The 12,742-nt window shown below is 43.1% G+C and overlaps 1 protein-coding gene across 4 annotated transcripts in view; it reads right to left on the bottom strand.

Moving 5' to 3' along the window:
• Positions 1–11,615, bottom strand: part of PALM2AKAP2 (PALM2 and AKAP2 fusion) — a 320,690-nt gene extending 309,075 nt beyond the window's left edge. For all 4 annotated transcript variants that reach the window (XM_089488588.1, XM_089488587.1, XM_089488592.1 and 1 more), the window contains exon 1: positions 11,237–11,615. In XM_089488588.1, coding sequence (XP_089344714.1) covers positions 11,237–11,281 — 45 coding nt within the window. In that variant the 5' untranslated portion in view covers positions 11,282–11,615. The remainder of the gene's footprint in view (positions 1–11,236) is intronic.
• Between the last annotated feature and the right edge of the window lie 1,127 nt (positions 11,616–12,742).

Below are 12,742 nucleotides of genomic sequence, written 5' to 3' on the forward strand. Positions count from 1 at the left end.
ATCTTTAAAAACTTCTCTGCTACACTTTGATGTGAAACTTACCCAAATGCAATTCATATTCAAATGAAACTCAGCCCACACAAAATGGTTTTGATCAATGGTTTTGATCAATCAACAGAAAGAATCGGGGGAATTGCATGACATTGAAGCTGGATTACAATATAGATTTGGTTGATTCAGCCTTGATTTTACTCACATCTTCCATGGTGAGGAGTTTATGGGAAGGAAGGAAGGAAAGTGGGTAATCTGCTACTTTTTCAGAATAAAAGGGGGAGAAAACACAACTCTGAATGTATTGCCTCCTCTGCATACACACAAATGTACACACACTCATATAATTTCACTTCTTCACTATGAGATCAGTTTTAACTTCTTCCCATTTTCTCTTTAAATACCTAGGTTGCTTGATTTTCTGGCTGCAGCCGCAGCAAACAAATGAAATGTGCTTTAATCTCCCCATACATTCCGCCCCGCACCCTCAGAACGTCTGGGCAGCAATTACTTAGGGTTCCAGGGGCCAGACTTACCTCCACGTCAAGGAGGACGTATTCCATCGCTGCCCCGGCCCTTTGGAACACGCTGCCCACAGAGCTCCGCTCAGCTACCTCCCTGGCCCAGTTTAGAAGGGACTTGGAGACCTTCTTATTTCGATCGGCATTCCCTGTTTAAAAGCCCCTGGTGGCCCCCTCCCTCTTTTTCGCCGGCAAGATGGCTAGCTGACTCGGTTTTTATTTGTTTTAATACTGTATTCCATTTATTGTATCTGTATATTCATGTATGTGCTTTTAACATGTTGTACACCGCCGTGATCTATGGAAGGGCGGTATAAAAATAAAAATTTTATTATTATTATTTTTATTTATTAATCTGGTTTTAATCTTTCGATTGTTTAATCTCAATTAACTTTTGCATCTTGTAGATATTAAAAACAATTGGTTTTTCATTTGTTGCAAGCTTCTTTGAGTCCCAAACTGGGGGTGGGGGGGAGGTCCGATAGAAATAAATATAACAACAACAAAAACAAAAACATCTGAGGAAGTAGACGGAAGTCTACGAAAGTTCATGCTGCTAATTTCTTTCTTTCAGTTAGTCTCAAAGGTGCTACAAGATCTCTCTACGTACTGATTCTACAGACTAACATGCTACATCTTTGAATTCCAACAACATTTTGGCTACTGTAGGAGGAAGGGAGGAAGAAGTTTAAGAATCTTCTGTGCTGGGATTTGCTTTTTTTCTACCACCTTCTTTGCTTTCAAAAGCTGGGGAAATCACTCAATTTCGCTATAATGAAACTGGTGAATGACCACCAATTTTTTTTTAGTTTCTTTCATTTTTTTATTTATTTAGGGGAGTAAAAAAAAGGAGGAGAAACTAACAACTGCTGAAGAGGGAAAGTCTTGGAGATATTTAGCCTTCTCTGCTAGGAAGCTCTGGTGCCCCCCCCCCCCCCACCAAACTAAAAATCCCAGGATTCCATAACATTGAGCCAAGGAAGTTAAAGTCGTGTCAAAATACATTCTTACTGCAGGGTGGCAGGAGTGTAAGTTCCCAGAGGCTTTTGGGGGGGAAGCATAGGTTTTATATATTTATTCCTGCCAATTGAAGGTGAATTGCAATATAGATTTGGTAACCCTAATGGTAACTGCAAGTAATAATTCAAGAACTGTTACTTCTGGAATCATTTTCCTTCTTACATGTATCTATCTGTCTGTCTAGGTTCAATATATATGCATTACGTAAGCTGATACTTTTTTTTCAGTTCAAGAAAATGTCTATAAAAATGGATACAAGCTTTCAAGACCTCAAAAACTCTTCTTCACACAATTTGCAGGAAGGACTAGGGGGGAAGGGAAAGGAAAAATAGCCCTAATGTGACTTCATCAAAACTTTGTATTTTGATCCCTCTTCCCACCCCATCTGATGCTTGTAATATTTTGCATGACGAATAGAGATCTGGAGACCTTGAAAGGCCAGTCATATTTTGGTACCTTTTTTTTGATTGACCCGATAAAGATCCCACCTTAGTAGAGATTTTGGGATTTTTCTGGTGGCCAGCATGGCTACCTTTCCACTTTGCATCAGACAGAATTGCTAACTTGTTCAAGGTTTCTTTTAACCTTCCCAGTATTATATTGTTATTCTTGCTGTTGATGTGTGCCTTTAAGTCATTTCTGACTTATAGTGACTCTAAGGAGAACATATCATGGGCTTTTCTTAGCAAGATTTGTTCAGAGAAGGTTTGACATTGGCTTCCTCTGAGGCTGAGAGCATGTGACTTACCTAAAGTCAACCAGTGGGTTTCATGGTCAGCCTGGGAATCAAACCCTGGCCTCCAGAATATTAGTCCAATGCTCAAACCACTGTGCCATATACACAAGCTCAAATCCCTTCCATCCACAATCCCCATGTAAAAGAATAGCTAAGGCATAGGACAATACAGTAGCTGTATGTGCATAGTGGTAAATTACAAGATGGTAAGTGGTATGAAGAAATACTGAACAAAGATAGTTCTTTAGCCTTTAGAGTGGAAGGCAAATTCTGTCTCCTTAGCTATCAAAAGTCTATTTGGATCCATCCAGAATGACAACTGCTATTCAACCGCCAGGCCTCCTTTCTACACCCTTGGTCTATATATGTCTATGTGCATCTAAATGACATGTGTTGACTCAGAGGACACTGCTCTCTATAAAGCAAGCTGTAACTTACAGCTGAACTTACAGAAATCTCTGTTCTGCTGTTAGTTTTTGTTTTGATGGTGACAAGAAGTGTGGAAACGGGACAAAAATGAGCTAGACGTGAACAGAGTTGAGATCTCCTAGTATGAGAATTACGTTAATGGATTGATTATTAGGAGGGCCAAGGTCAAAGTATGAGATGCCTTGATTAAATTATCTGTCATGTCGCAGTGGTCAACAAAGACCAATCTCTTCTCATGCTCACAAGATGACTTGCATCACATCCCTTACTGTTTCAGCAGTACCTAAACAGTGTACTTCAAATCAGCACCTACTAACGTAGATTTAATGTTGCAGCCTTGGCAAAGATAGTGTCAAATTCAAGAAGAGTTTAACATAAATCGTATTTACATTATTAAACAGAGAAAACATCACAGCCCTAAAATCCCAAATGTTGTCTATTTCTGGATGAGATCACATATTATGATCCAAAACACACTGCAGAAAAAATCTAGTTTGAGACTGCTTTAAGTGCCCTGGCTCAATGCTGGGGAATTCTGGGAACTGTAGTTTTGTGGGACATTTAGCATACTCTGTCAGAGAGCTCTGGTGCCACAATAAACTACAGGATGCCCTAGCACTGAGCCAGGGCAGTTAAAACAAACTCAAACTGGATTATTTCTACAGTGTGATTTGGATTTATTTTTCTAGAGTAAGACGGGTTACACACCGCCATTTAGTACGTATTCTATACGTACTAGGGTTAGGAAGGGGCGGTGCTTCCGCACCCCCCTAACCCTAGTATGTATAGAATATGTACAAGATGGTGGCGCCCTGTTCATACGGGCGCCGCCATCTTTACGTATCGGACGCATAGCGTCCAGATGTGTCGCGGCGCCTATGATGTCGCGAATGCGCCAGCGGCGCCTCGCGACATCACAGAGGCGCTGCAAGAAGGAGCTCCATTTTGGAGCTCCTTTTTTGCTCCGCGCGGGAGCCGCACGGTGTGACTGCTACGGCTCCCGCACGGAGCAAGCGGCGGCGGCGGCAGACCGCCGCTTTGCGGCGGTCTGTAGCCTGCCTAAGTTACTTTTAAGAGCATGTCTAAAAATGTAAAGTGAATGAGGTGAATGTTAGAAAAAAGTACCGTATAGACAAAGAGTTAATTTCAGGTAATTCCTGAATCTACCTAGGTCTAATCAACAAGGCAAAATCTCCCTTCCCCTGAACTGGATGAAACACATACCTGGCAACATTTCACAGATGAAGAAAGGAACATGTGTGGCCAAGCAACATCAGAGAGTGGTCAAGATGGCAAAGGCTATTAATGAGGAAGCTAGGAGAGGCTGCAGCAGTTTGCTTTTGCCTGAGCCTACAGGGAACAGAAGGAACCCCCCTCCTCTTTTCTCCCCCTGCTGAGTCAATTGCAGTTTGAACTTTTGCAGTTTGAATTCAGTTTGCAGCAACTCAAGCAAGGTGAAGACAAAGGGGGAAAGTGGGAGGAGAGAGAAAAACTGGGGCATGTTAAAAACAGCTGAAAAAGTGAAATGGCAGAAAATTAATGGGGATTGTCCTTGCCAAATCAGGACAGTTAGAAGATGTGGTTTTATTTTAAGTTTTGAAATCATGCTGTAAACTACCTTCCATCCAGACCTGAGAGAAAAGTGGGATATACTTCACATTCATATATACATACAAGCAACAAAATTCACAAGCAGCAATACCTTTTTGGAGCCAGCTCCAAAGCATAAAATACATCATGCAAGTTTTCAAAGCTTCACTGGCTTCTTCATCAGGTAAAGATGTTTTAAAAAATACAGGAATAAAATGCTGATGCTGTTAGAGTTTCAGGCCTACATGCTGCTTGCAATGTTGTCAGTTAAGATGGCACTGAAGGATTCCAATATAGGCAGAGGTCACTTCAACTACTGGCCCTTTGCTGCACGGCCAACACAGCTACCCCTGTGATACATACATACAGTTCATAGATGTTTTGCTTTGGCCTTTAAACCAAAGCAATACGACAAAGCATGAGTAAACAACCCCCCCCCCCCCAGAAGCTATTGGACTTCAGTCCTCAGCATTCCTCATCATTGGCTATGCTGGTTAGGGGTTGCTGGGACTTGCAACAACATCTGCAGGGCCACATTATTCCTATCCCTGGTTTAGAACAAAAGTTATTTCGTACCATCCAAGTCTTTACTCGTTCTTTTGGTCATATGGTCCTGTGTGAGAAATGAGGCTGCAGTACATCACAAGGGTTTTGTGGTGCTGCAACATAGGAGAGGTTGGACTGGAAATCCCATACTCTGAATGAAAGTTGTATTGCTGGAGCACATGCTAAGGGGCAGCTTGGCATCTGCTGCCAGAATCCCTGATTTGAGTCCTCTGGTGCTTTACAGGTCACTAAGGCTGGCTACAGTGCTCTGCAAGCATGCCCTCAAACTGTCCCTCTTTACTTTTGTTATTAGCTTGAACTGAAAAAGGTATTTTGCACAAACACACACATACATTTTGAATCTAAAGAGACACAGACAAGACAAAAATTACACTGTATTGCTCTCAATTGATAAGATTTAGGAGTCAGGGCAAGAAAGTCCTCTAGATATTGCATACCCTTTAACAGTCCCAATTTGGCAGGGACAATCCCAATGTATCCCATTTCCCCCCAGTTTATTTTAAAACAATTTTCCAAGTTTTTCCTCTTCTCCTTGCACTTCCCCCTTTGCTTTCTTCATGTCTTGGTTTTCATCTGTGGCTACATCTGCATAGTCCACCCTGTGTACTGCAGCATTGATGCTCCCTAGCAAAGAATTCTAAGTACTTCAGCTCACTGGATTACAAATCTCAGGATTCCATCACATTGTTCACAATAGTAGTTAAAGTGGGATCAACATGCTATAATTGTGCAGTATGTTCACCCTAGGTCCGTTTATTTGCACCCTTGTTTATGAAAAGTTGCACCCTGATTTATGCTTGTATTTATCGGCATTGCGGCTATTTGTAACTGCCATTGTTCTTACAATTTTTTTAAGGAGGGGAACAGTTAAATTTGCTTTTGATTATTGGATTGGTATACCATTTTGGCTATAATTATGTAGGAAAGAAGGATGGATCTTTCCCTGGCATGTAGAATTCCCTTTCATAATTGGTACACTTTGCACAGAGGGTAGGATGCTAATACATCTGCATGAGACACGACTGAAAATAGGTGTTCCTAGTTCAACATAAAACTGTGAAATAGAACCCCCAATTCCATTTATTCCAATTTGTGTCCATATTACAGTTTATGCTGTGTCGATACATGTCTATGCTTTTTATGAGGGACTGAACTTTATTGCTTTACTGTGGTTTTGTTATATTTGTATTATGTTAGTATGTTTTAAGCTGAACTGTGCAGCATCTGTAGAGAAATCTGTTTTAGACCATGTTTAACAAATAGATAAGATTTCAGTGCATCCAGATCTCTCTATTGATTGTGCCTTAGGCAAGGAATTTTAAGTGCTCTTTCCCACCTTTCAGCTATCCTTTAATGTCTCCTACCAATCTGCTCTGTTGCATCTTTGGAATAAAAGTGGGAAATAAATCAAATAAATCAAATCAGTAATAAACAACTAGCCTGGTTTTTAACTATTAAATCTTAATAGTGACTTTTTAGTGTAGGGTTGGGAAACCTATGACCATCCAGATGTTGGTAGATGCTAACTCCTATCACATTGTGAATGATCAGTGGCAGAGTCAATCTGAGATATTTTTCTACCTGTGCAAAAGTATAACACATACCCTACAACACATAGGAGTTTATCAGACAAGGGGAATTGGAAGTACAATCCGATGGCAATTTAAATGCAATCGTGGGGTTTAACGTTATTGTGTGATAACCCACTACACACAAATTTGGGCAATGGGAAGTCAGCCCGAACGCAATCATGTGGTTTCACATTATTGCATGATAGACTGCCACACGCAAATTTGGGCAATGGCATGCTATTTTCGAGCAATGGGGAGCCAGTTCGAATGCAATGCGCATTCACGTAATTGCGCTAAACTAGCGACTTTAATTGAATGCGTTCTGGCCCCACTTTCTTTTCATTCAAATTTAAGAGAAATTCCTCCCCTTTTGATAAACTCCATAGAGATAAAAACTGGGACACATGTGGCCAAACAATATCAGAATGTGGTCAAAAAGAGTGTGGGCAGGTAACAACAGATCAAAAGTTATTAATGTGGCAGAACACACAAAATTAACAGAGAACCCCTGGAGTATATGTAGCAAGTTTAGGAAAGCCAGAATAAAAAAAATGAACAAATAAAACTAAATGGGCCTGGTAGAAGGGCAAAATGCCACCCCGCCTCTCCGTCTGGCTAGTTTAACTGAATGCAAAACTACTTTTCCTGCTTTGAACTCAGTTTGCAGCAACTGAAGTAAGATGGAGATGAAGGAGGAAAGTGGGAGGAGGAGAGAGAAACTGAGACATTTAAAAAGCAGCTGAGAAAGTGGGACGGCAGAGGATTAAGTGGGACCACCCCTGCCAAATCAGGACAGTTGGAAGGAATGATAACATGTTGCCCATATCACTTGATATTAGCAAAGGAAAACTAGTGTGATTGTTGAATCTGCCTCAACATTACCAAAAGGATAGTGTGTATTCACATAACAGAGGACAATTGCATGGAGGAAGCTGAGTTGGCTGCATAGCACTCACAGCTTTGTTCTCCAATAACTCACTTCTTTTCTCCAGCAGTTGTTGCCTGAGGCAGCTGCCTCTGCCTAATGGTAGTGTTCACCCTCATGTGACAACACAAGTTCCCCAACAGTGGACAGAGCTTGGAAAAATTAATTTTGTGGGTTATGAACATCTCTCAAAGTGGCTGAAGGATTCTGGGAATTTCAGCTCCTAAATGTAACTTTTCCAAATTCTGTCCCTTCCTTAGCACTTCATTAAAGACCATCATATATCCAGATCAGACACATAGTGAGGTACGAACTCCATGTAGTGGACTGGTTTGCAGGGTTTTTCTTTGGAAAGGAATCCTTCTGTGTGAGATGAGGATATAGGAGAGTACTTTTTGTCCCTCTGCTTACAATTTCTGTGCATTGGGGGTTTCCACTCCAGTTTGCTTCATTGGTTCCCCACCCTGGCATTGAAACCCAAATGATCAATGTCACATGTAGCTTGGGTCCCCCAAAATGCCTCCACATAAAAGGGCTTGATTTTTTAGACGAACAGGAAAGCATCTTCCCCACATCTAAATGGCTAAAATATTAAATCCTTTAAATCATCAAAGACTTTGTTCCCTCCAACCAGTGCACCCACTTGATGTTCTCTGGGAACCATTTCAAAGGCTTTAATGCCTAGTAGGTCTGCATATTTTAAATAGAAAGGCATATATTAGTGAATTAACTGGCCTAAGAAAAACAACCTCCCTGAGCAGCGAGAGGAACAGCCATTCCTGCGTCTACAAAGGAAATATAGAATCCATCTGTGGGCAGCTAGAGTAAAACACAACATCTGTTGATCATTGGCAACAGCCTGGCAGAGTTCCCAAAATCCAAGCCGCCACAGTCGTTTTTTTTCCTGCCTTCTCACTTCAGACCTGAGATGTGCAGACGTCTGCTGCACAAACCAAGCCCAGCCCTTTGGAATCCGTTGCTTGGCTTTATTCAGCAGATTGGCTGAAGGAGGAAACCCTCTTTATGGCTGCGGATGAATCGTCTGTGTGCTACCTCAAGGGCAAGGTCAGACAGGAGCATGGAAAGCACAGCAGTGTGGTACATTGGTGGGGAGGGGGAATGCTGCAATGGCACGATTAACCAGAAACAATAATATCTCTTAGGATCAGTTGTAGATACAGAAAGCCTCATTCAAAGAGAAAAATAATAGAAAACACCAAAGAAGGAGTATTCGAGTTTCTAAATATTAAACTACTTCCCACCCTCTTTTACAGAATTCTGCTGAAGGAGGCTAGACACATGATTCCAGGCCAGAAAAGAAAATAGGATTTTGATTTGTGGATCATATAATCAAACTTGGAGTGGCTATTTATGTTCTGGATCTTTTGTTGGCATTGCTGTGTGTTTTCAAGTTGTTTCTGATTTATGGCAACCCTAAGGCGAACCTATCATTGGGTTTTGTTGGCAAGATTTGTTTAGAGGAGGATTGTCATGGCCTTCCTCTGAGACTGAGAGCATGTGACTCTCCCCAGGGTCACCCAGTGGGTTTCATAGCTAAACGGGAAATCGAACTCAAACCATGACTGCATGCTGGCTCTCCTAGATCTTTTACCATACCTTTTATTTTGCTTGGAGCTAATGAATAAAATAACAACCCTATGAAAACTTGGGATGACAAAGACTTCCCTACAAATCCAATTAGATTTTCCTTTTTCCCCACTCCCCAATAATAACCCTAATAGGATCTGCATTAAAAGTCAACCCCATACTTGCCCCATTTAACTCTTTGGAACAGTGCCCAAGATGTTTGGAACAAAAGGTGTGTCTGTCATACGGTGGTACAGAGGTGGTGAAAGTGATCACAAGCCTGGATTTTTAGTAGCCTTTTAACACTAGGAAATAGACTTGAGATTGTTCCAACAGACATTAGGACTGTGACTCATCATTTCCTTGTTCAAACCATATTGTGGTTCCTTTTGTCCTGCATCTGTGATTCCCAACATTGCTTCCCTAGGTGATGTCAAACTTCAATTCCCAGAAGCGCTTGACAGTTTGGCCACTAGCAAGGGATTTTTGGAACTGTAGTCCAAAAATATGTGGATTCTAACGGTTGGGACCCCCTGTGGAAATTGCTTTGACATGTGCCATAGCATTCATCTTTCAAGCTAGCATGCTAAGATTCAAACTTTATGCTAAAACAATGGATGTGTGAAGCACTTTGGAAAGAGATCTTGTTTTTGGATGGGTTTTACACCTGGAACTCCTCTAGCACATGTTTTCTACTTGGCCTAATGTTTCTGATGGAAACTATTAAGATGAACAAGCAAACTTCCAATTCCACATCAAAGCAATCAGCAATTTTATCTGCAATCCTATAGCTTGTGTGTGTATGTGCGCCCGCGCGCCTTCAAGTCACCTGTCCATGGTGGTGGCGCTATGAATTTCAGAGGGTTTCTTAAACAAGGAATACTTTGCCAGTTCCCTCCTCTGAAAAATATATGCTATAGCACCTGGTTGGTGGTCTCCCAAGTCCTAACCAGGCCTGACCCTGCTTAGCTTCCAGGACCAGACAGGGTCTGGTGCATTTAGGGCATTTAATTATTATTGTTGTGTGCCTTCAGGTCGTTTTCAAGTTATGGTGACACTAAAGTGAACCTCTCTTGGGGTTTTCTGGGCAGGTTTCATCAGAGGGAGTTTGCCTTTGTCATCCTCTGAGGCTGAGAGTCTGTGACTTGCCCAAGGTCACCCAGTGGATTTACATGGCCAAGCTGGGATTTGAACCCTAGTTTCCAGAGTCATAGTCCAATGCTGAAGCCACTACACGCTGGCTCATGCAGCTCTCCATATCATGTTGGACTACAGGTTCCAGTAGCCCTAGCCAGTGTAGCCAGTGATGAGGAATGCTAGTAGCTGCAGTCCAAGAACAACTTGAACACCACACAATTCTCATCTTTGACTTACTACGTCTGCACACATGCATCTGACACTCACACTGCCATCTTCTGTCTTTCAGCTAAAGTCACAAAGGTGCTACAAGATTTCTTTACATACAGGTTTTACAGACTCAAAGGTGCTACAAGATCTCTTCACATATAGATTTTATGCCTATATCTTTGAATTCTACTTTGGAACAGATTTATCTTCTGAGCAGACATACCTATGGCTGCACTACCCGTCCTAGTGAAAACAGGACTTTGGCTTCATTCATAACATGACCAACCGAAACTAGTGCAGTACAGTTTGGGATTCCAATCCAACCAGTCCAAGTCTGGAATCAGAGAAACACCTGCACCTCTCTTTAAAACCAACACAGGACCATCCAGCATTCTTGGAAAGATCCTCTTTGCCAGCTCCAAGACATTTATGCGCGAAGCTAACACAACACACTCACAACTTTGTGCTCAGAGTACACAGGATGCCTCATCCCCGCTTACTCTTATGCCAGCGTTTCCAACAGCCAGGTGCCCAACCTGAGGGCCCAATCTGTCTCTATGGCTGCATCCACACTGCAGAAATGATCCAGTTTGAGGCCACTTTAAGTGCCTGGGCTCAATGCTATGGAGTTCTGGGAATGATATTTGGTTGTGGCATGAGAGCAGAGCACTTAAAGTGGTCTCAAACGGGATCATTTCTGCAGTGCAGATCAGGCGTAAAAGACAACCCTTGGCCAAACATTTGTCTTGCCAGACCATCCAGCAAATGGTGCCAAGGAAGAAAAGACACCTTAAACTCAGCTCAACTTACCCAGACTCTAAAACCCAACCAGACACAACCCAATGCCCCCTGGGCAGCAGCTTCTCTGCTGGCACTCATGATGCCCAACCCTCTTCTTCCTCCCCATCCCCATCCCCAGACAAAAGAAGCAACCCAAGTGAAGCAGACTTACTGCAATGGCTTGCAGCCTCTCCTTGTGCAATTCAGCCTCCGCCATCCTGGGAGAAAAGAGGCAAGAAAGATGCAGCCAAGAAGAGTCGGGTGGAGGAATGTAGCAGAGAGAGAGAGAGAGAAAGAGAAGACACTGCAGCCTGCGATGCACAAGCCAGGAGTCTTTTTTGCAAAGAGGAAAAAATCCCAGGCAGGATCCCAGAGATTATATATATATATTTTAAAAAATGATGAAGCAGATGCAGGGGAAGAAAAGCACCGCAGAAGGCAGGCTCACAGGGAGATGCTCATTGGAGGTTTGACAGGGTGCCTGCCTTCCAGGTGGCAGGGTGCTGTTGCAGGGCATCCCTGCTGCTGTTGGTGCTGCTGCCAGCCCTCCTCCAAGGGGCAAGGCTCGCCTGGCAGGGACTCCTGGCTGTGTGTGCCTTGTGTGGCTCTTCTTGACGTCTCGCTGCCTGATGGCTCCTCCTCTGCCAGGGCTGGGTCACACTCACACACATCATACACACCCACAGCCAGCCAGCCTTGACAGCAGCAGAGGCAGAGAGACACACACAGAGATCGGAACCTGCACTGAAAGAGGAGGGCAGAGCCTTCCCACCATAGCCCCCCAGCCTTGTAAAGGGGAAGATGCAGAGAGGGAGATAGGAGGAAACCAAGGCAGAGAGACAAGCCCAGGCATTTGGAGATGGCTGCATTCCAAAGGGTGCCCCCCCCCCCTTTAGCAAAAACCCATGCATATTGGAGGGATCAGAGTTGGAAGAGACCCCAAGGGCCATCCAGTCCAACCTCATTCTGCCATGCAGGAAGACACAGTCAAAGTACCCCCAATAGATGGGCATCCAGCCTTCGTTTAAAGACCCCCAAAGGAGGAGACTCCACCACTCTCCAAGGCAGTATATATCCAACTGTTGAACATCTCTTACTGTCAGAAAGTTCTTCCTAAAGTTGAGGTGGAATCTCTTTTCCTGTAGCTTGCATCCATTGTTCCGGGTCCTGATCTCTGGAGCAGCAGAAAACAAGCTTGCTCTATCTGCAATATGTCACCCCTTCAAATATTTAGACAGGACTATCGTGTCAACTCTTAACCTTCTCTTCTCCAGGCTAAACATCCCCTGCTCCTCATAGGGCTTGATGGCTTCCAGATCCTTCACCACTTGGACACATCTGGACACATTTATTTTAATAATTTTTTTTAATTTAGAGTATTTATACCCCGCTCTTCAGCCAAAAGGTTCTCAGAGCGGCTTACAAATGGTCAATTAGACATACTCAGCTCCCTAATGTGATGCTCCAGCTTCTCCACATCCTTTTTGAATGGTGGCGCCCAGAACTGGACACACTATTCCAGAGGAGACCTGACCAAAAGCTGAGTCCATTGACTGTGTGGCTTTCAGGGGGTGTGAGGTACTCCGGCTGCATCCTCAGTGCAGAAATAGTCCAGTTTGACACCACTTTAGCTGCTCTTGGTCAGGTCTCCCCTGGAATAGTGTGTCGAGTTCTGGGT

Source organism: Sceloporus occidentalis, unplaced genomic scaffold (genome assembly GCF_023333645.1).
Source record: "Sceloporus occidentalis isolate IW3139 unplaced genomic scaffold, rSceOcc1.0.p SCAF_1, whole genome shotgun sequence".
NCBI classification, from domain to species: domain Eukaryota; kingdom Metazoa; phylum Chordata; class Lepidosauria; order Squamata; family Phrynosomatidae; genus Sceloporus; species Sceloporus occidentalis.